Source organism: Papilio machaon, chromosome 1 (genome assembly GCF_912999745.1).
Source record: "Papilio machaon chromosome 1, ilPapMach1.1, whole genome shotgun sequence".
NCBI lineage: Eukaryota > Metazoa > Arthropoda > Insecta > Lepidoptera > Papilionidae > Papilio > Papilio machaon.
The window spans coordinates 6,484,457-6,507,239 of NC_059986.1; the positions used below are offsets into that span (position 1 = coordinate 6,484,457).

The window sequence follows — 22,783 nt, forward strand, 5'->3', positions numbered from 1 at the left end:
CTATAGCGTATTTTATTTTTCCTTACCTTTACACACAAAGTTTATTGATTATTGCTAGAAGTTTTTAACCCTTTCTGAATGATTTTATGTATTGATTAACTGCAAAACACCAAAACAATTGATGTCCTTTAGTATTAGACACGAGCCTACTGTTAATCCCGCGAACATGGAATACGATACATGAAATTTAATGCGCCGACAAAGGGAATACCTAGTTATATTGTATAGTATATATCTCTACTTAGTTAGATTAGATAGTTTCTTTAAGAAATCAAATTCCATAGTTGTTGTACACCTAAGAAGCTAACGTGAAAAAGTCGTCCGTGTTTGAATAAGAACGGCGTAAGAGTTTTTTTGTATTATTTTATCAGCTAATCAATATAAATCATAGCAATAATAAAATTACTCGTAATCACTATAAAACCCAGGTAAACACAAAATTAAAACCAACCCGAAACTCCGTTTTAATCTTGCTTCCTCATGAACGTTTCAACAATTAGATTAATGCTATATGGCTTCCTTCAGTAGGAAGGTATTCCTCTGGCCAGTATTGAATGGACACTAGTTTGACCTAGTTTATGTTCAATATTATCGTAATATGCCAAAAAATAGTAAGGGCAATAATTACGGCAGTCAGGAGAATATGCCGGTATTTAAATTGTTATTTTTTTTAAATATTGTGTGTGTTAAAATTGTGTTTGTTTGGATAAACAATAGAAGTTTTTTGTTTCATTTTTCTTTGACTCTATACTTCAATTTTTTTTTTTTTTCGTTTATCAAGGAAAATGATGATAATGACGATCCGATAGATTTGGACGATTTATTGCCAAAGATCGGTGAATTTGGAATCTACCAGAAGCTATTGTTGTGGCTGGTGTGTTTGCCTGCTTGCTTGCCGTGCGGCTTCTGCGCCTTCAATCAACTCTTCATGACAGACGTGCCCGACCACTGGTGTAAAGTACCGGAATTACAAAATTTCAATTTAACAGAAGAACAACGCAAAATAATGTCTATACCACGTAAGGTAAAACTATACCATAACTTTTTCCTGCATAAATAATAATTAGATAAAAAATAACAGTTAATCAATCTTGCTTCGTATGTTTTTATCAATTTTGACTTATAGTTATATATTCTGTACACATTCTAGTATTCACAGTCTGCTTTATTAATTTAGTTATGTCAATTTAATAGTAGGAAAGGTAAAAAAATTACCATGCTTTTCGCTTAAATGAAATTTATTAAAAAATGTTTTCCAAACAAAACCATGAATTACATAAATTCATAATTTAATAACAACAGACTAAAATATCTTTTATATTTAGAAATCGATACTTTACATATTATGTACGTATGCTCCTAGAGAAAACCCACGGGAAATTGTATAACGTGTCCTTGCGCCTTCACCTTGTTGCAATATATTGACACAGTTTCTACACACAGCAATTATCTTGTAAGAAAACATACATTTAAAAAAATGAAAAAACATTGCTTTGTTTCCATTGATAATTTTAGTTGCTAATATACTACGAAAAACTTTTATCATTATATTATGAATTTACTACATAATTTCTTAACATAACGATTTCGAATTTTGTTCTTATTTAAACCAGTTGTAATTCTTCGATTAACATATCACAAAAAAGAATCAATGTTATTATAGTTTTAAATAGTTCAGGAGACAGAACTCCACCACTAAAGCATACATACTATAACCCATTGGGCCCCAATGATTTTGTGAAAAAATGTTTTTGTTCCAAAAAAAACTGTTACTTTTTTACTTACTACCTAACTATTAAACTATTATATTTTATAAAGTTAGGTTAGTAAGATATTACTTACTAACCTAACTTTACCTTTAATAAATCGTTACCGTAATTTCCTATTTGGCCCTCGTTTCTAACTCAGGTTTGCTGAAATGGCGAAAGTCTACCGATAATAGTAGCTGGCTATTGGGCGAAGAATTTATTATTTACGTTTTATTTATTTTTAGGCAGACGACAACACAACTTTTGAGAAATGTTCTCGTTATTCTGTTAATTGGACAGAAATTTTATCAACAGATAAAAATTTTGAAATCAACACGAGCTGGCCCTTGGAACCATGTTTTGATGGATATGTATACGATAGATCTGAAGTAAAATCCTCCATAGTTATTGACGTAAGTTTCAACTCGGCACATATTTATGTGTGGTGTTATCGAATGAAATAAATTAGGGGGATTGATGAATTAAAAATGATACTCGTAATTATTAATATTATTACTACTATTAATAATTATCTTTTTAGTCTAAATGATTTCTATTTATTGTCATACTGCACGCTACTAACTTTATAACTTTTTTTTAAATATTATCTCAAATAAACTTAAGTACTTCATATTTATGTTCTATTTATTTTCAGTTCGATTTAGTTTGCGACTTCGACGTTTACCCAACTTTGGGGCTGGTGGCTCTTAATGTTGGAGGGCCTATTGGGGTATACAGTTTTGGAATGTTAAACGATCGCATAGGCCGCAAGAAATCCTTTTTTACTTGCCTCACTACCCTTCTTGTTGGCAGTTTAATGACAGCATACGCACATGAGTATTGGTTTTGGGTACTTGCGAGAACAATTGTGGGATTGACTATACCGGCCGTATATCAAATACCATTTATAATTTGTAAGTTATGTAATTTAAACAACCAAAATTGAAATAATTCTTGTGATGAGTAAAAAAAATTAAATTTAAATGATGTTGTTTAATATTTTAGCTTTGGAACTGGCTGGACCGAATTATAGATCTTTCGTAACGGTGATGACATGCATATTTTATACTTTGGGATTAATTTTATTATCCGGTGTAACATATATGTTACGGGACTGGAGATCACTGGCGTTAGCAACGTCCGTTCCCTTTTTCTTATACTACTTATATTGGTTTGTTTTGCCGGAATCACCAAGATGGCTGCTGATGAGAAAGCGGTTTGAAGAAGCTAATAAGATTCTGAAATCTATAGCAAGAGTTAATGGTAAAGAGTTGCCAGTAGAGTATACGCATAAAATACAACGGCAGGTTCTTGAGCAAGCTATGAGTGGAGATAAGGAAGCAAAGACAGCCAGTATGTTCGCTTTGTGTCGAACTCCTAATATGAGGCTCAAAACATTCTTAATCACACTCAATTGGTGCGCCTCAGAAATGGTATATGTCGGATTGAGTTACTATGGTCCAGCAATAGGCAACAACCAATATATGAGTTTCTTTCTATCATCGGCGGTTGAAATACCAAGTTACCTTGTCTGTTGGGTTCTTATGGATCGGGTTGGACGACGATGGCCATTGTGTTTGTCGATGGTTATAAGTGGTATTTTTTGTATAGTCACGGTGTTGCTCCCAAACGGTAAATAAAACTGACTCTATCTCTATGTCTATATGCGTGCCCAGTGCTTGTTATTAAATATGTACCGTAATAATCTTACTAATATTATAAATGCGTATAGGTTTAGTTGGATCTCGCTGAAATTTTGCATAAATGTAGATCATAGCCTGGAAGAACACATAGGCTACTAATAATGTCTTTTTTAATTCCGCCCTGGCAGAGTCGCAAGTGACAGGTAGTAATTATAATTTATAATTCACAGGTGCAGAAACAGAGACTCTCATTTTGTACCTTATATCGAAATGTTTTATTTCGGCATCATTTCTGATAATATATCCATATGCTGGTGAACTTTACCCAACTGAACTTAGAGGCGTTGGTATTGGAACGTCCGCCTACATTGGTGGACTAGGCCTTATCATTATACCTTTCGTTAATTATTTAGTAAGTACTTTTCGTGACGTGCATTAAATACTTACGGTACTAGCTTATAATGCTCTCTCATCTAGTATAAGTCTACTCTTAACAACTTTTATAAGCATAGTGAATTCGCTTTTCCAGGGATCTAGTAACCTAGTGTTGCCTTTAGTGGTAATGGGAGCAGTGTCGGTAGTGGGAGGATTGACAGCATTACGGTTACCAGAAACACTGCATACCTCATTACCACAGACAGCGGAAGAGGGTGAGGAATTTGGAAAAGACTGGACTTATGCGGACTGTTTTAAATGTGGTGGACAAAGGTGAAAATTTATTATATATCATTATCAACATTTGTATCATATTGTTGTATTTCCATTAAAGTTATCGTAAGTAAAAGTAAATAAAATAAGATATATACTTTTAAACAGACCTGTAGCGGAGGCAGAATCATATGAAAATCTTGATCAATTAGAGCTAACGCAACCACCGACTGAAATGGATGATGAACTATCGGAAATGCCTAATATTCGAAGAAGTTCCATGCGCAAGCTCGTTCGACAAGCAAGCATAGTTGAAACTCAGCGAGACTTAGATGGAAACATGAAAATGACGTACTGGTTTTAATAAATTTATAAGATCTCTTATTACACCGTGTTTATCTTAAATTGTTATAAGATGAAATGAAACAGTATTGTAATTTTAATTATGACACCCTTCGACGCTAGGTGTGCCACCTATAATTAGAGTTATCATTTTGTGTTACCATATTAGCCTGCACCACTTACTCTTTGCCTCCACCTAATCTATCAAGATATATCACTTGGCTGCCACTGTCACTGTCAATAATTGGCCAAGTATACAAAAGTATTCTCTTCGTTATTTTTGCATAGTCTTAAATCTTGATAAGTTTATCTATTGAAAGAACATCATGTGGTACTTACGAAAGATTTATTTTTTATGTATTTTGGTATGGACAATTGTTATTGTAACGGGTCACTCCCATTCACATTCGAGTGGAAATGAACCCCCAGCGTATAAATACTCATCAAGTGCTAACCAAAAAAATGTAATTCAAGATAAACTTCCGGAGACCGACTATGATTTATATGTACGAGCATTAGGTTCCACTATTTTTATAAGTATAGTTCCTTTCTTTATTTTGTTTTTCATTCCAATTGACGGCAGTGTTGAAAAACAGCCACTGCTAAAAATACTGCTGTCCTTTGCCTCTGGAGGACTTCTTGGCGACGCGTTTCTGCATTTAATACCACATGCGCTGACATCGCATGATGACGGCCATGGGCACGGCCATAGTCATGGTCACCATGAAGAAGGCCAACATGAACCTCATGACATGACAGTTGGTCTAGGAGTACTCGGTGGAATTATAACATTCCTTGTTGTTGAAAAAACGGTGCGTTTATTTAGTGGAGGCCATGGACATTCTCATAACACAGACAAGAAAAAAGATGATAATAAATCAAAGAAAACAAATAAACCTAAGAAGGAAGAAATCAAAATTGCTGGATACCTTAACCTTGCAGCTGATTTTACCCACAATTTTACAGATGGATTGGCAATCGGAGCTTCTTTTATAGCTGGACAAAGTATAGGTTACATTACAACTATAACTATATTGTTACACGAAATTCCACATGAGATTGGGGACTTTGCAATCCTTGTACAATCCGGTTGTTCTAGAAGAAAAGCTATGATGTTACAATTGTTAACAGCTTTTGGAGCTATATCTGGGACCGTCATTTCTATCTATCTTAAAGGCTCTAGTGATGGTCTTGTTTCATCCCTTATTTTACCATTCACTGCTGGTGGATTTATATATATTGCAACCGTATCTGTAATACCAGAATTGTTGGAAGGATCAAATAACAAGTTTTCACAATCAGTCAAAGAGATATTGGCTCTTCTTGCTGGTGTATATATGATGGTTTTAATAGCCCAGTATGAATAGCTGAATATCTAAATACAAATAATTTTATTTGTAAATTCAAAGGCTTACATAAAACATCACAAAATTATTATTTTTAAATTCTTTTAATTTAAGGAAATATTTTTTTAGAAATAAAGGATTTTAGAACAACCAAATGTTTTATTTTAACAAGAAATACCTAGTTGTCATTTCATATTACTACCACATTACTATTTAAATGAGAGTTTAATGCTCACAATAAGTTGAAAGGAGTCATCAGCTACCTTTAGCCGTAGAAAAAATATTGGATAATAGTGCTACTTAGAATTTAAATGAGATATATCTACATGTTCTCTGTTCATCTATCTTCTCTTCTACATTTATACATGCTTTTCAGTTATAAGTCCTTATATTGCAGTAATATTAGTAGGAGTTATTATTTTTCTACCATTAACAACATATTTTATATGGGTGTTTTTCAGAAAAATTGACCCTGTGACGATCAGGAAAAATAATTTTGGTTGTACATGAAATTGTTCATATTGTCCCTGGTATGAAACAATACATTATTAACTAGCTAAATATGCTATTTAAATTAATATAAAACCATAAATATAAGAAATATTCAAGTTTTTCTCTCAGCATATGATGCAAAGTATTCCTGTGCGTCACAAAATATAATGAATCAGATATAAAACGACCAGGCATTGAAAGAAAATCAACGTATATTACCTTATAGATATGCTTAAAATCTTTCCATAAACATCAATAAGGTAGCATATCTCTATCACATTAATAAACAATCAGGGAAATAGTTTCATGTTCGTCACTTCGTTGACAAATGGCACTTGAAATGTTGTTTTTACTAATGATATGTGTAACAAATTTAAAAATTTAGCAAATTGATGAATTTTTGGCTATAATGAAATACTGATAATTACTAAATAAACACTATAAAATGAAAAATAGATATTTAAAAAACCATTTTTGTACTATTCAGAATATGGGACAGTGACTATTACGACAAGTGCGTTACGAATAGGAATAATTTGAGCAGTGTACACACCACCGCGTTTAAAAACAATCACAAAGAATTTTTATTAATTACGCTTTATGAACTTAAAATTATTAATAAATTTAATCTTGACGTGCTTTAAGCTTCTCTATTTTGCGATTCTTTCTTTCATGCAGAAGTTTTTCGCGGTAATATCGTTTGCGACTAGTTTCTAACTTCCTATGTAATTTCTGTATTTTATCTAAAGCTTTTTTGTAATTGGCGCGCAAATTTTTATATCTTCGTCGAAGTAATTGGCTCACGTGTGTTTGGGTTTTCTCCGGTTCTCTTGTGGGTTTTACGTTTTCTTTATTACATTTGTTTAGTTTTAGTTTTTTCTTTTCATCTCTCCATAATTTACGTTGTTTTAATTTTTCCTCTTCTGTTAAATCCGCTATCTTTTTCCGATTCTTTTTTAGTCTTGCCAATTGTTTTTGGCGCAGAACTTCAAATTTTTCAGGATTTTGTTTTAATTTTTCACGATATCTCTTCGCCCTTTCTGCTGCCGTAAGCGCCATTCTCTCCTTTGATGAAACAAACGGAATAATTACTTTGTACATGAATCATTAATTATTTCCTACCACACAAACCTCACACTCATCCTCGGGAACATGATCATAAATAGAATGCATACAAAAAGAACACCAAAAAATGGAGATTTTCTGATATCACTTTGACTCATCGCCAAAGTAAAGTGCTGAGGTTTCATACTGTTGTTGCTTTTTCGCCGACATCCGAAACACTCCTTCGTAATTATGAAATGTGTAACAGGCCAGGGCCACTTAGAATTAGTAATGTAACATTGATTTAAATCAAAATATGTTATGATTTTGTCAACGTCCCAATAGACTACCATAGCTGCTAGCAGAGTGATCATCCATAGGAGTAGGTATGCTAAATGCGAAATTTGACCTGAAAAAGTGGCGGTTCACCTGATGTAAAGTGATAACCGGCGCCTATGGACATCTAAAAAACCTAACAGGTCAGAGATGCATTGCCAAAATTAAAAAGAGGGCCCCGGCTACCTCATTCATATATATCCACTCCAAAGCAGTATTCTATGCTGTTTCCCAAGTCTTCCTTTACAGTCACCAATTGCGTTTTTTACAATTTTATTCTGGAAAATCCTCACTTCAGTAACATAGCTTCATTTGATCACCCTAATCTATCATACTTTTAAAATGCCAAGCATTTATATGTTGACATTAGCCACACGCAGACACATGTGATTTATACCATCAGTTGACAAGTGCCATCAGCAAATCTTCTGTGCATAAGTAATAGGCATACTTAAAACTGTGTAAAATTTAATTATTTATATAGGATCAGTTTGTCTATCATATAAACAGAATCAAAAATAGAGGAAAATTAAACACATAACATAGAGAATGCAGATGTTTATTACTTATTTACTTCTTCTTAGATACACCAACAGTACGACCTCGTCTGCCAGTTGTTTTGGTGTGTTGACCACGCACACGAAGACCCCAGTAGTGACGCATACCCCTATGGGCACGGATTTTCTTAAGCCTTTCTAAATCATCACGGAGTTTAGAGTCCAAGTTTGAAGAAGTCAGCTGACTGTATTTGCCATCAACAATATCCTTCTGTCTATTCAAGAACCAATCTGGAATCTTGTATTGTCTAGGATTTGACATAATAGTGACAATCTTCTCAACCTGAAATAATATAAAATAAGTATTGTCACTATAAAGTTGCATTGTTTTTATGTCAGACTCCTAAATGATGACTTACAAAGAATCTTTAAATAAATTGATCATACACAAAACTAATTGTTTTATAGGATAAAAAGAAACATAAATACCTCTTCTTCTGTACATTCACCAGCGCGCTTATCCAAGTCGATGTCGGCTTTCTTTAGGACAATATTGGAGTATCTTCGACCAACACCTTTGATAGCAGTCATGGCAAACATTACCTTGCGTTTGCCATCAATATTCGTATTCATAATACGAAGAATATGTTGAAACTTGTCCGGTATCACGAGCGACTAGAACACAGTAATTGAACATTTAGTATGAAAATAACACTATTTTTATCATCAATGAAATATGGTTTTATTATTTAAAAGATTTTATATATAAATCACGTTAAGATTAATATAAAAAAGTAAGATTAAATACCATTGCGACTAAATTGTACAATGTAACGTCGGAAAAAGAACACAAGTCAACTTGAAAGAACAACAAATGTCAATATATTGAACAGACAAAAAAAATTACAGATTGCTTTTATCTTTTTAAATTTGGTTCTTTATGGTTTTTGATTCCTAGATATTTTTTTTAATAGAAATTTTATTATTTACGGAAAGTAGATACATACAGGTACATTTGATGATGATTATAAAATTTAGTTTAAAGTTTCTAAATAGAAAGTAAAAAAAAGGAACGGGAGAAAGATTATTCCAACAGCGGGAAAACGTTGTGATTGCATTTTTCACCCTATAATTACTGTAAAATGAAGATTTAATTTTTAAGAAATGAACTCTTAGGTTTTATTCACCTATAAAGTAAGTATCTCGGTTTTTTGCAAGTATCAATTTTTTTACCTTAGAACTTAAAAAAGAAGGCAATGAAAAAAATGTCATTACCTTTTTTTACTAAAAAAGTTTTATCCTCTTGTCTTTGGTTCACATTTTATGAGTGTTCCGTCGTGTGCCGGTTTCCACTTTCTTCTGTTAAACGAATTCAATCTAGTTGTAAGTTAAGAAAAAAAATAATACCTAACCATGCTCGCGGAAACAACATTATCACTAATACAAATATTAGAAAAGACTATATCACCAGGTAAGCTAAAACATGTTTCCTTTCTATAGCATGGCGTTTCATTTTATTGTCAACGGACATTTCGCACGTAGCATGTAACCGCTTTTCATTCTATACTCTGATTATTAAATTATCATAGAACTGTGCGTAAAGTTAACGATTTAAATTACTAATGTTTAATTGAAAATTATTATTAATAAGATATTAGATTCGCTGAAATTTTTACTGACATTTAGTTCTGACAATTTGGAAAGAAATTTCTAGCGTATTTAAAATCTATTTCAAATGATGAAAAACACACTTTTCACGATAATATGGAATATAATTATCTCTGCTATCAACGTTAACAACATTCCTTCTAAATCTTATCGGCGTGTTGCCATTGTTGCATTATGATTTTGGTTATAACAATATTAGTTGTTTTTCAATGACCTTTGAATATTTTTTGTAATTACGAAGACACTGTGTGAATTACAGATCGAAATGAATTGGAAGCTGCAGAAAAATACCTTGACCATGCAGCAGTCACAAACTTCACCACCTTCATTAAGATGTTGTCAGATGTCCTGGCACAAGGAGGGAATAGCCAGGTGGCGCGAATGGCTGCAGGACTTCAATTAAAGAACCATCTCACGTCCAAAGACCCTGTTTTAAAACAACAGTACCAACAGCGATGGCTTGTGCTGCCTGAAGATATAAGATTGTACATAAAGAAAAATGTAAGTAATTGTTATTCTAAGTCCTTTTTAATTTAAATTAGAACTTAATTTTAATACATACATTTTATTGTATAGATTTTAACAGCAATTGGAACAGAAAACAGTAGACCAAGTTCAGCAGCACAGTGTGTTGCATATGTGGCAGTAGCAGAGCTTCCAGTGGGTCAGTGGAATGACCTCATTCCCATGCTAGTAGAAAATGTTGTTAATGCTCAATCTACAGAATTAAAAAAGGAAGCCACACTAGAAGCTATTGGTGAGTGTCTTTAACAAGTTAGATTAAAGAGAATTCTTTAGTTGTCCTTTGTCATAAAGCTAAACTTATAAAATCACATGAGATATAATAATATAGTTTTAAACCATAGAAATGTTACAGCTTTTTTTTGAGTGGAAAAGAAAGGTTAGGGAGAAGAAATTTAACTCCCTGAAATGTTTTCTAACTTAACCCTTTCTTGTTGGAGTTGTTTTAATTAGAAATTCATCGCTGTTAAGAAGTAGTACAAAAATATCATAAACTTGTAATTTTAGATAGATAATTAATCTTAATCATTTAGAAATAAAATAAGTGTATTGTAATTGTTATTAATTTTAATGTTGTTCCCTAATGACTAACATTTTTAATTTAATTGTCTCTAATACTTTTAGGCTATATCTGTCAGGAAATTGATGCAGAAGTATTGACGGAACAAAGTAATCCAATTTTAACTGCAATTATCCACGGTATGAGGTCCGCTGAACCCAGTAACCATGTTAGGCTTGCTGCAACTCAGGCCCTGTTAAACTCATTAGAATTCACTAAAGCTAATTTTGAAAAGGAAATTGAAAGAAATTTCATTATGGAAGTAGTTTGTGAAGCTACACAATCAAGTGACATGAGAATTAGTGTTGCAGCTTTACAATGTTTAGTAAGTATTTCAATTTTTTTAAATAGATCTGTGTATTGTAATATTCTAATAATATATTTAAAGATTAAATTAGGAATTAGTTTTTTTTTTTTCATAAAAGTTTGAAGTGGTTGTTTTTTAACTAAGGTCTTAGCTTTATTCATCATAAAAAAACAATGTTTCACTCATAATGAGGTTAAATGTAAATATAAAATATCGGCTGAACTGAAACTTTGATAGTGTAAGTAGTGATTATGAGGTTGATAATAAATTCTTTCAAATCTTAAATAAAAACAAGAGCTTATTTACATTTAAAAACTTAGTGTAGATTATGTTTACATTTTTAAAGTTAAAATATTTTTTCAGGTTAAAATTCTTTCTCTCTATTATCAATTCATGGAACCATATATGGGTCAAGCACTTTTCCCAATTACTTTGGAAGCCATGAAATCTGACTTAGATGAAATTGCACTTCAAGGTATTGAGTTTTGGTCCAATGTAAGTGATGAAGAAATAGATCTTGCAATTGAAGAGGCAGAGGCGGCAGAAGCAGGTAAATAATTTTACCAAAAAACTTACAATAATAAGTTTATATGGAATTCCATTACCAATGTAGAAAAAAAAGGTTACAGTCACAATTATTCAATATTAAAAGCTTGAAACATATTTTTTAGGTTCTTAAAGTTTTACCCTAACAAGTGCAAAATAACAATAGGGAGTAGAGGATGAAATTTTGTATGGGAATATGAAAGATTTATGTGAATGTTTTGTAAGTTTAATATTTTGCTGCAATGTTTCATAAGTTTAAGTATAATAATTAGCATAAATAATTAAAAATGCTAACAGGAGACAGTATTTCACGCAGATGAAGTAGCAACCACAGCTTGTGGTGTCTAAAACTATGCACTAAAAAGAATAACAGATTGACATGGTGTATATGAGATTGTTATTTTCCAGGACGCCCCCCAGTGAGAACATCAAGATTTTATGCCCGAGGTGCTTTACAATATTTAGCACCAATACTTATGCAAAAGTTGACTAAACAAGATGATTCTGATGATGAATTAGAATGGAATCCTTCAAAGGCTGCATCTGTATGTTTAATGCTTCTTTCTAATTGCTGCGAAGATGAAATTGTACCACATGTCTTGCCATTCATCAACTCAAACATTAAGAGCGATAATTGGCGATACAGAGATGCTGCTCTGATGGCATTTGGCTCCATATTAGGTGGCTTAGAAGCGACCACTCTTAAACCATTAGTTGAAAACGCAATGCCAACTCTTATTCAAGCTATGTATGATTCAAGTGTTGCCGTAAGAGATACAGCTGCCTGGACATTTGGACGGATCTGCGAAATTGTTCCCGAAGCTGCTATAAATGATACCTACCTTAAACCACTTTTAGAAAGTCTTGTCAACGGTTTGAAGGCTGAGCCGCGCGTAGCTGCAAATGTCTGCTGGGCCTTCACTGGCTTAGCCGAAGCGGCTTACGAAGCAGCAGACAGTGGGGACGACAAGCAACCTCAGACTTATTGCATGTCCAACTTCTTTGATTTTATTATTCAACGTCTCCTAGAGACGACGGATCGCCAAGACGCCGCGCAGCATAACTTAAGATCGGCCGCTTATGAAGCCCTAATGGAGATGGTCAAAAACTCACCCGCCGATTGCTATGTGACGGTTCAAAAGACGACAATGGTTATATTGGAAAGATTGCAACAAGTTTTACAAATGGAAAATCATATATCTAGTCAAGCTGATCGCTCTCAATTTAATGATCTACAGAGCCTTTTGTGTGCGACTCTGCAGTCCGTGTTGCGTAAGGTGACACCAGAAGACGCTCCACAGATATCTGACGCCATTATGACGGCGTTATTGACCATGTTCGCCGGAAATGCTGGCAAGGCAGGCGGCGTGCAAGAAGATGCCTTAATGGCAGTTTCCACTCTAGTTGAGGTATTGGGGGAGGGCTTCTTGAAATACATGGACGCCTTCAAACAATATTTATATGTTGGTCTGAAAAATCATCAAGAATATCAAGTTTGCATAGCAGCAGTCGGTCTTACCGGCGATATTTGCCGCGCTTTAAAGAGCAAGGTAAATTTAAAAAGTATTATAAATAAATAAAATATTACAGTTCCACATTCCCATCCTATAAATTAATAAATGTGCAATTTTACAGGTGCTGCCATATTGTGATGAAATTATTTATCTCTTATTAGAGAATCTTGGTGATCCTTCCATTCATCGTTCTGTGAAACCTCAAATATTATCCGTATTTGGCGATATTGCTCTGAGTGTGGGTCCAGACTTTGCTAAATATTTCGATGTCGTAATGCAAATGTTGCTGCAGGTAAGACATGGGAGATTACTCGCTTATTTATTTATTGTTTATAATTTATGATATATGATAACTTGTATAATTTCACAGGCCAGCAATGCTCAAGTGGATCGTAATGATTATGATATGGTTGAATATTTAGGTGAGCTGCGTGAGAGTGTCTTGGAGGCTTACACGGGAATAATTCAAGGACTGAAAGGTTCTACAGGAGAGGTAAGAATTTTATAAAAACATACAAATATTTAAGCTGTTTAATAGTCTTAACTTATGTTTGTAAACTTGCCTTTACATGTTAAAATTAAAAGGTTAGTTATTGTCAATTTTTAAATCAAATAAAAGCTTCAATCAAATATTAATTGTACTCAAAAAATGACAGGTTCGTTCTGATGTGGCTCTAGTGGAGCCCCACGTGCCGGCCATTGTGAACTTCATGCGGCTGGTGGCGTCCGAGCCTGAGAGGACGGACGGTCACATGTCTGTGATAGCGGGACTGACGGGGGACCTGTGCACGGTGTTCGGGTTGCGGGTGCTGCCTCTGCTGGAGACGCCGGTGCTGCTGGAGCTGCTCAAGTCTGCGCGGCTGTCTCGCACGCCGCGCACCAAGACCCTCGCCACCTGGGCCACCAAGGAGATCCGCAAACTAAAGCTGCAAATGCCTCTTTCTAGCTGGTAATTTTTTTTAAATGTTTGTCCTATTCAATTTTTACATATAAACAGTTACATATTTATACATGTAATATGTTGAATACCCATTTAGTAGAAAAAAAGCATTGCCAAATTTATAGCATTAAAGATGGCGATGGAGTTAACGTTTTTTTTTTAACTCTGCAAGTTATTTTTGTTTGCAAAGTATAATCGTGGTGTAAGACCTAAGCCCACCACTGGTCACTATCTTATTTCTTATTAATATTATAAATAAGAATGTTTAGATGGATGGATGGATGTTTGCTTGAAGGTATCTCAACAGATCTTGATGAAATTGGTGATCTGGATGAATCTAGTTGAGGTACATACATAGGCTACATATTATGTTTTTTTTTATTTCCTCGCGGACGGATTTACGGACGACAACAAATATTTATATATTGTAAAAATTTTAAAAGTAAAAATATGTGTTTCTTTCCAGATTTGTAACAATGAAAATCATCACTTATTTAAAGAAATCAACTTACTGCTGGTAAACTCAAGTGTTGGGAGGTCATATTATGTCATTATTTGTAAGTCGTTTGGTGCATTTGCTTTTATATTTCAAGCAATACAAGAATTTAAAGTATGTTATAATATTTCAATTTAAATATATCACAACATTAAATATGAAAAACATTTTTAGTTATATTGTATAAATTTTGGTGTATTGTAAATGTTATTTATATACATGAGTTGTTACCAGTGCTTCTTCTATTAGTTTTAGCTATTTTATATAATGTTTATTGCGAGGGTAAATTAATTACGTAAGTTGTCAAGTTGAAGCATTGCACCTAACGCAGCATTCTGAATACTGTATGTACGCCTCACCATAATCTTTCCATAATATTCTTAATAAAGTCAAAGCATTTTTTCCTATTTGGTATTAGTAGATACAGACAGTGGCTGTGGTATCTTACTTATGTGACACTAATGTGATTTAATGAAAGTGGACGAGTATGAAAGAGGACGGACGTTACTATAAGGCATGCACATATGCAAGGGACTGTGAATTTTTATAAATTATTATTACGTTTTGTAAGGCGTATGAAAGGATTAATGCAAGGAATGAATGAATGAGTGATGTGAGTGAATGATTATCACAGATATATTATAAATTTAGGCATGTGTCAATCTTTTGAGGGTTGGTATAATGTATAAGGGTCCGTCAACTGTATTCGAGCGAGATAGAAGGACGCCATATTGGTGAAAATTACTTTAACCATCATAAGTTTTTTTTTTATAAATTAAAAAAATATATTATGTATTGTATTTATTATTTTACATGTTTAACTTCTTTTGTTTATTGTTTTTTATTTTTGTTTGGTATTTTTTATTTGTATAATGACAAGTGTTGAAATTTTTGATTTTGATTTAAGAATATATTAAAGAAAAATAAATGTTCGCAATGCCCATGTGATGGTTAAAGTGACCCTGCCTTCTCATCAAGCTTGGTATAATTTGTACATATGTAATTAAAAAAAAACTTTTACTTTACATTGTTAATCTATCGTGGCATTTTAATATTAACCACGGAATTTAACATTTACCTATAAAATATCAGAGGATGCAAATATTATGAAATTTAACATGAATCTCAGGTGAATTTTGTGATTTGTACAAGTTATAATTTTATTTTACAGTTTCAAATTAACAGTACAATTTTATCTTTTATATGGTGCCCAAAAAAATCGTATGAAGTCATATCAATTAAGACTGCCGTGGATTAAAATGTTATCGAAATTTGAATACACCATAACCTATCTGAGCTGTGCTCAGTGAGTGCAGTGCAGTGCATTACTTGTTTTGAGATTAACGAAAAAAAATTCAATAACTTTTCTTTCAAAACAGTGTTACTCCTTTACAATATCTATACCTAACGAGTGCCTTTAACTTTGACGAATATCTTTCTGTTGTATGATTTTTGTGAAGTTTTATGTTCTTATACCCACTGCTATTATGGCAACACCCAAACTAACGAAAAATTCGTTACGTTAAAGGGTCATATTTTAATGCCCTAAACCTGGTTTATAATTTTTAGAGTGGCTGCTAGTCTGTGAGCATCACTGACAGGGATGATGTTTGCGAGAATTATGTAAGATTTTTTATGAGGAGTGTGTAGTCAAGCAAGTTTATGTTACAATTCAATTTGCATGTATGAAGTAATCAGTTGAGCCCCAGTTCTCATATTTCGTACTTATGTCAAGGATGATAGGAGAATGTGTGAGGACTAGTGCCATGCCGTGAAAGGTTCTGATGTAGAATCATAGGCATTGAGTCGATGCATACCACCCACTTTTCCTGCGCAAATGAATATTAATTGAAAAATTATTTTGTTACATTTTTTATTTCTTTTTGTTATGCCTATGACTACTATTCTGTAACTGTTCTAATGTAATAAAACATTTTAAAGTTAATGAAGTTTCATTACACCACATATAAACCTCAGTGATTCTTCTATTTAGATTTAGAGTTTTACAACGCGTAGTAAACTTGTCGTACTTTTGAGACGGAAGAAGGTGACTAGAATGAAGATTAACAGAAAACTATCAGTTATGTGTTACGTCTGTGTGTAACTATATGTGTGTCTATAAGTCTGATTTTCACAGCCAACAGTCATGACTATAAGTCTACCGTTAGATCTGTCGTCGTGGGCAATCAAGGAAGTTCTTATTCTCAGATGAAAACTGTTTACAGGGCCGAACGGTTTTTTGCGGAGACTGTACACTAGAAATAAAATGATCTTTTTATATTACACGTCCGTCTTTGCTTGCTTGATTCCATACTTGTTTGCGTTGATTATAGCCATATTACCTAATCTGTCACCCTTAATTTTGATCTCAATATTGAATCTGTATCTGTCATTTGCCACTCGCTCGCCCAGCAGTTCTCACGTACTTGTGATTGTCATTTTACTTGAAATTCTGCTCCGCGCGGTCGAAGTTACCCGCTGTATTATTTTATGTAGGTGTTTTAAATTGAGTTGTAATATAGAGTCAAGTCTAATTCATAATATATGCGGAAATTTTGTATTTTATCCAACTTTTTTTGATTTCAGATTTAACACAATAAAAGAGAAAATGAAGCCGCCGTACAAAATAGGTAAAAAATTTATTATTTTCAAATTTACGCTGTAACGCAATATGTATCCATAAAATACGTACGTGATAGTACTTTGTTGTAAAGTATAAGATTGTATTTAACATTAAAAGGCGCTTCTATCAATCATCATATAGGTTATCTTAATTCCCATGTGTCTTACATGCCAACAATAACAAAGATTACACCATATTAATGGTTATTACAGATATGTATTAAAAAGAAGTGATTTAGATAGTATCTTGCCGATGTTATCGATTATCGATAGCCTTGATTAGAACAATAATAGCTCCAATGCAATACAATTTTTTTAGCTAACTTAAGCTTGGCTGAGTTGGGTCGCAATGAAATTATGCTGGCAGAGAAAGAAATGCCAGGTCTTATGGCGTGTCGCCGCAAGTACGCCCCTGGTCAAATTCTCAAAGGTGCCAGAATTGCTGGGAGCCTTCACATGACAGTACAGACAGCTGTGCTCATAGAAACTTTGATTGAATTAGGAGCAGAAGTAAGTATATGTAAAAAGTCTCTTCTTTATTTCATTTTATTGTTTAATAATAACTATGAAATTATGTTTTGCTTCATAAAAATTGTATGAGAATTGATAGAAATAATGAGTTGACTTAAAATATAAGAAGATCTTGCACATCTTTGTGACAAGCACTGATAACAAAAAAAAAATCTATATTACTTTTTCTGAGCATATCTTTTTAGATAACATTTAAACATAGTCTCAATATGATATAGGAATGTTTGATATGGTTAAATACTATGAAGATAACATATTGTAGATAATCTTTGGGGAGGCTTTGCCCATCAGTGGATATCATTTGGCTGAAGAAGAAGATATGATATCTATTGCCTTCATAAAACTTTATTTGTGATAATGTTTGTCTATCATTAAAATTTGAAAAGATAGCAAAAAAAGTCCATCAAATGTTCATTCTACTGGTTCATTCAATTGTGTTTAACATACCTTTGGGTTAATAAACATCCAGAAAATAATCCAAAGATACATTCAGTAGAAATGGTATATTGCCTTGATAACATCAAAATCTATATACTAAATACAATAAACTACTATCTATTACTTGTGTTGTATATCAAAATATGTTCAAGAATCTTGGTATAAAATTTTGTACTATTGAAAAAAAAATAGTTTCTATCCATTAAAAGAACTTTCATCATTTTATGACAATGTACATCTGAATTTATCAATGTAGATAAGTTGTCGGAAACAACCTTTATCTCTTCTAAGGGAGTTTTCAATTGATATTAACGTCTTCTGATTTCTTATCAAATTCTAAGTTTATCAAGTTACAAATTTAAATAATAATATATATAAAAATCATTATTGCTTGTTTTTTAAACAATCATTATGTGAATACACCCCTTATCTGTTATGATAATTTCGTTGAACTTATATGAGTAGGTTATCAGCCGACTTTAATCTGAAACAGTGATGCAATATTTAAATCAATGCTTAGAAATTCTATTTTGAAAACATAAATGAAAAACATGTTTGTGACTTTGCTAAACTGGTATTTTGTTGTGAAAAATTTATGTTCTGAATACTTGGCACCTCTATCTTATTGTATACTAAAACTATAATATACTATGAACTATATTATAGTATCTTAATTCATGTTTATAATTAATAAAACATATACAATTAGCACCACTTTCTATTGAAAACAGTTTAAAAATTCCCTATAGAACTTTTTCTCTTGAATCAGTTAGAATGTAGAATAGTTACATTCCTTATTATAACATGTATTTTAATTTAATTTTAGGTTCAATGGTCAAGTAGCAATATCTACAGCACACAAGATGAAGCTGCAGCTGCCCTTGTGGCTCGAGGAATACCTATTTATGCCTGGAAAGGTGAAACCGAAGAAGAATACACCTGGTGTATCGAACAGACACTCATCTTTGCTGATGGCAAAGTAAGTAGAGAGTGACAATCACGTCATATTTTAATTGTTATTCAAAATATTTTCAAATAAGTTTGAAATATGGAAATAATTTAATTTGGAATGTTATCAATAGTAAAACACTATCCATTATTATGACACTGTTGAAACTACCTAATAAGGAAGTAATAGATTAACAGTCACCCACTTTGATAACATTGAAATAATTTGTAATTTATATTTTTCAGCCCCTTAACATGATATTAGATGATGGCGGTGACTTGACTAACTTAGTACACAAGAAGTACCCACATCTCTTAGAAAATGTTAAAGGTATTTCTGAAGAAACAACCACTGGTGTACACAATTTGTACAAAATGTTCCGCGAGGGACACTTAAAAGTTCCAGCGATAAATGTCAATGATTCAGTGACAAAGAGCAAATTTGATAACTTGTATGGATGCAGGGAATCCTTATTAGATGGTATCAAGAGAGCAACTGATATTATGATAGCAGGAAAGGTATGTGTTGTCGCTGGGTACGGTGATGTTGGTAAGGGCTGCGCACAAGCTTTTAAAGGTTTCGGTGGTAGGGTTATTGTCACCGAAATAGACCCAATTAATGCTCTTCAAGCAGCCATGGAAGGCTTCCAAGTGACTACAATGGAAGAAGCCTCAGAAGTAGGTCAAATATTTGTCACCACAACAGGAAATATAGACATTATTTGCAAGGAACATTTCCTAAGAATGAAAGATGATGCAATTGTTTGCAACATTGGGCACTTTGACTGTGAAGTTGATGTTGCTTGGTTGGACAGTAATGCCAAAAAAGTAAATATTAAGCCTCAAGTAGATCGCTATGAATTGGAAAATGGAAACCACATTATCGTACTTGCGGCCGGCCGTCTTGTCAACTTGGGATGTGCAACTGGACATTCATCATTTGTCATGTCCAACTCATTCACTAATCAAGTTTTGGCTCAAATTGAGTTGTGGACAAAGCACAATGCTTATCCTATTGGAGTACACACTTTGCCTAAAAAATTAGATGAGGAAGTAGCTGCACTTCATTTGGAACATCTTGGTGTTAAACTCACTAAACTAACACCCAAGCAGGCCAAATATATTGGTGTACCTGCTGAAGGTCCGTTCAAACCAGATCACTACAGATATTAATTCTGTGATAACCCTGAATAAAAGTAACAACCAAACTATTTTTCTGAAATTTTTATTAAAACATATAATGTTACTTGTAAGTTACAAGACAGTGAGAACTGTCATTTTGTATATTGCCTGTTGAACATAAAAACAATAAAACACAATTTCAGTTTGCATTTTTTACTTAAGACAATTTTTTAAATATTGTTTTTGCCTATGATACACATTCAATAAACAAATCAGTAATACTAAGGGTTGTTTTATTTAAATTATGATGAATAAAACCTTAACAATTCTTTATCCGTAGGTTTAAGAATACATTTATCTTTCAGATTCACTACCCATCCTGGTTCCAACCCATAGAAAATCTGCCGAGGATCTTTCCTTTCACACAACATTTCATAATGTGAATCATTTTCTAGTTGTGGCAACTCATACCCATATTTTTGTGCCAATTTTAGTCTTTCTTGTGATATTTTCTCTGGATCAGCTAAATACCCTCTGGTCTCAGCACTCGTGTAATATTCAATGACATCTGGTGGAGGTATCATCCTCCTTGGAATGGCTGCTCCAGTTTTGAAAAATTGTTTTGGATTTTTCAACAGAAATAGACTATGAGGGTCATAATATGCAGTGGTTATAACTCCACCATTCCTCTCAACAGCAGCGATCACTTGTTCACTTGCCCATTGCACTTCAATGTTAATTTTCGCTGCAAACAAATCTGCACCCTCATCTGTCAAGTTTATACCAAATTGTTTCTGCTCCGGATAGAAATTATATAATCCTGACTTTATAATACTTGCAATATCAACAGGAGCTGACACATCAATTCTGTCTGTGTCAATTAAAGTCTGTAGTTGCAATAATGACAGCGGTGGATATTCTCTTCTATGACTAAAATAAAATAAATATTTTATTGTCAATTTGCTTCAGGGAGACCTAAACTAAACTGGAATAATACTGATTATTTAACTAAGAACCTTACTAGATATTTCTTTGATACCTGTAATTGTGCTGAAACACTTGTTTTAAAACATATTATTTTTTAACCCTTAATCAGGCCCCATGTGCACTGGCATTGAAACATATTTTTAAATATGGTGTGTTCTAAATTTTTATCTGTACAATGTGTACCTAAGATCTGTTTCTTAAAAAATATTATAATCAAGACAAAAAAAGTGATTGTATTATGCACTATGCTTGTTAAGGAGCTCTCTGTCTTTTATAATTTGTTTCCATTATCCCTATTTTTAATTAGGACCTGCATAGTTTGAACTTTGATCTCTTTACTGATAACTGTTAATTAATATTGTTTATTATAATGATTCAAAATCATCTATTGTATAATGGGAACAGTGTCCATGTCATACAATGGGTATAGGACATATAATGATCACTTTCTTTGAATAATGATTTTTCCCAAAATGAATTTGTTAGTAAAAATGTTTAGCTTCCTACAAAAGATACAAATATTGGTAATCAAATAAAGGTTTTATGAATTAAAAAAAAGACAATGATCAAGATAGGTGGTCGATAAATCATATTATGCCTGATTAAGGGTTAAAGTCCGCAATTTATATGTTTGCTATGATTTGTGTGTGTATAGGTAACTGTTATGTAGCTACAGTTTACTTACTGGTGTCCTTTATAATATGGTTCTTGGGGCATACGAAGATAAAAGGGATTGTTTCCTGTTTCATATCCTAACCTCATATAATTCTGTCTTTGACCTGATCCTTTATTTCCTGCACCATGTTTGTCACCACCATGTTGACCACGTCCTCGTTTTTGCTAAGGAAATGAAACGATCTTGTAATTACTACTACAGTAAACTCGTGTATCTTTTCATTACAAGTGCAATAATAGGATACAAGAAAATCTGTGGGTTCACCCGCTTATATAATTTATTAAATCGCTTATATACTTCATTAAAAAATATTTATTTAAAAAACTAAACATTAAAAAAATTGGACAAATGATACTTACTGTAACTTTGGAACCTGGATTATCGCGTATATTACCGACAGAAATTCGTGGCAACGATCTTATTATTGACAAGGATTTTTCCGTTATTTGTCGAGAACCCATGGTCCCAATTCGAAGTAATTTCTTTTAAATATATAGTTATTTGTTTTTGAATAAGTTTAAGGTTACAATTTGGAGGTGGATAGGAAATGTCAAAGTCAAATTTAATCATGACGAATATTAAAGAGTTGCCAATAAGTGCACATAAAATTTGTGTTTAAAACTAGTTCAAGTAAAACTTTACCTAAACTGTTTTTACAAATGCTTACCAAAAACTTAACTATGACTTAAACTATAAAACTGTAATTTTATTTATTTTGCCTATAATTTGTAGGCAGGTTACATTTGCATATGCATAAATGTGGCATGAAATGCATGGTGCATGCCAACTGTCAACTTGTTAACTTTTTCTT

The 22,783-nt window shown here is 32.8% G+C and overlaps 6 protein-coding genes across 8 annotated transcripts; 4 read left to right on the forward strand and 2 right to left on the reverse strand.

The window, feature by feature from the left end:
- The first annotated feature begins 563 nt into the window (after window positions 1-563).
- LOC106720068 (carcinine transporter) lies at window positions 564-4,403 on the forward strand. 2 transcript variants are annotated; one of them, XM_014514648.2, is made up of 8 exons: window positions 564-649; window positions 782-1,024; window positions 1,994-2,161; window positions 2,404-2,662; window positions 2,754-3,380; window positions 3,622-3,803; window positions 3,921-4,099; window positions 4,208-4,403. In XM_014514648.2, the coding sequence occupies exons 1-8, from the start codon at window positions 599-601 to the stop codon at window positions 4,401-4,403; spliced, it is 1,905 nt and encodes a 634-aa protein (XP_014370134.2). In that variant the 5' UTR covers window positions 564-598. The 2 variants fall into 2 exon arrangements, with proteins under 2 accessions (XP_014370134.2, XP_045541386.1); XM_045685430.1 differs by having other exon boundaries at window positions 564-645; window positions 781-1,024.
- A 143-nt stretch (window positions 4,404-4,546) lies between these two features.
- Window positions 4,547-5,829, forward strand: LOC106720070 (zinc transporter zipt-7.2). The gene has a single exon (XM_014514649.2). The coding sequence runs from the start codon at window positions 4,708-4,710 to the stop codon at window positions 5,746-5,748; it is 1,041 nt and encodes a 346-aa protein (XP_014370135.2). The 5' UTR covers window positions 4,547-4,707; the 3' UTR covers window positions 5,749-5,829.
- A 2,313-nt stretch (window positions 5,830-8,142) lies between these two features.
- On the reverse strand, window positions 8,143-8,972 carry LOC106719899 (40S ribosomal protein S18). Its single transcript, XM_014514376.2, has 3 exons — window positions 8,905-8,972; window positions 8,586-8,771; window positions 8,143-8,439 (listed from the first exon to the last, which is right to left on the reverse strand). Exons 1-3 carry the CDS (start codon window positions 8,905-8,907, stop codon window positions 8,170-8,172), a joined length of 459 nt encoding a protein of 152 aa, XP_014369862.1. The 5' UTR covers window positions 8,908-8,972; the 3' UTR covers window positions 8,143-8,169.
- Window positions 8,973-9,407: 435 nt separating this feature from the next.
- On the forward strand, window positions 9,408-14,775 carry LOC106720038 (importin subunit beta-1). Of its 2 annotated transcripts, XM_045679247.1 has the most exons (10): window positions 9,408-9,567; window positions 10,024-10,265; window positions 10,341-10,521; window positions 10,911-11,170; window positions 11,516-11,702; window positions 12,107-13,248; window positions 13,334-13,504; window positions 13,583-13,705; window positions 13,869-14,161; window positions 14,619-14,775. In XM_045679247.1, coding segments are annotated over exons 1-10 (2,658 nt in total). In that variant the 5' UTR covers window positions 9,408-9,509; the 3' UTR covers window positions 14,620-14,775. The 2 variants fall into 2 exon arrangements, with proteins under 2 accessions (XP_045535203.1, XP_014370082.2); XM_014514596.2 differs by lacking the exon at window positions 14,619-14,775 and having other exon boundaries at window positions 13,869-14,165.
- A 2,288-nt stretch (window positions 14,776-17,063) lies between these two features.
- Window positions 17,064-20,449, forward strand: LOC106720008 (adenosylhomocysteinase). Its single transcript, XM_014514533.2, has 5 exons — window positions 17,064-17,140; window positions 17,235-17,278; window positions 17,590-17,780; window positions 19,066-19,218; window positions 19,434-20,449. The coding sequence occupies exons 2-5, from the start codon at window positions 17,257-17,259 to the stop codon at window positions 20,358-20,360; spliced, it is 1,293 nt and encodes a 430-aa protein (XP_014370019.1). The 5' UTR covers window positions 17,064-17,140; window positions 17,235-17,256; the 3' UTR covers window positions 20,361-20,449.
- Window positions 20,450-20,556: 107 nt separating this feature from the next.
- On the reverse strand, window positions 20,557-22,521 carry LOC106720009 (39S ribosomal protein L15, mitochondrial). The gene is made up of 3 exons (XM_014514534.2): window positions 22,332-22,521; window positions 21,982-22,136; window positions 20,557-21,239 (listed from the first exon to the last, which is right to left on the reverse strand). Exons 1-3 carry the CDS (start codon window positions 22,431-22,433, stop codon window positions 20,612-20,614), a joined length of 885 nt encoding a protein of 294 aa, XP_014370020.1. The 5' UTR covers window positions 22,434-22,521; the 3' UTR covers window positions 20,557-20,611.
- Between the last annotated feature and the right edge of the window lie 262 nt (window positions 22,522-22,783).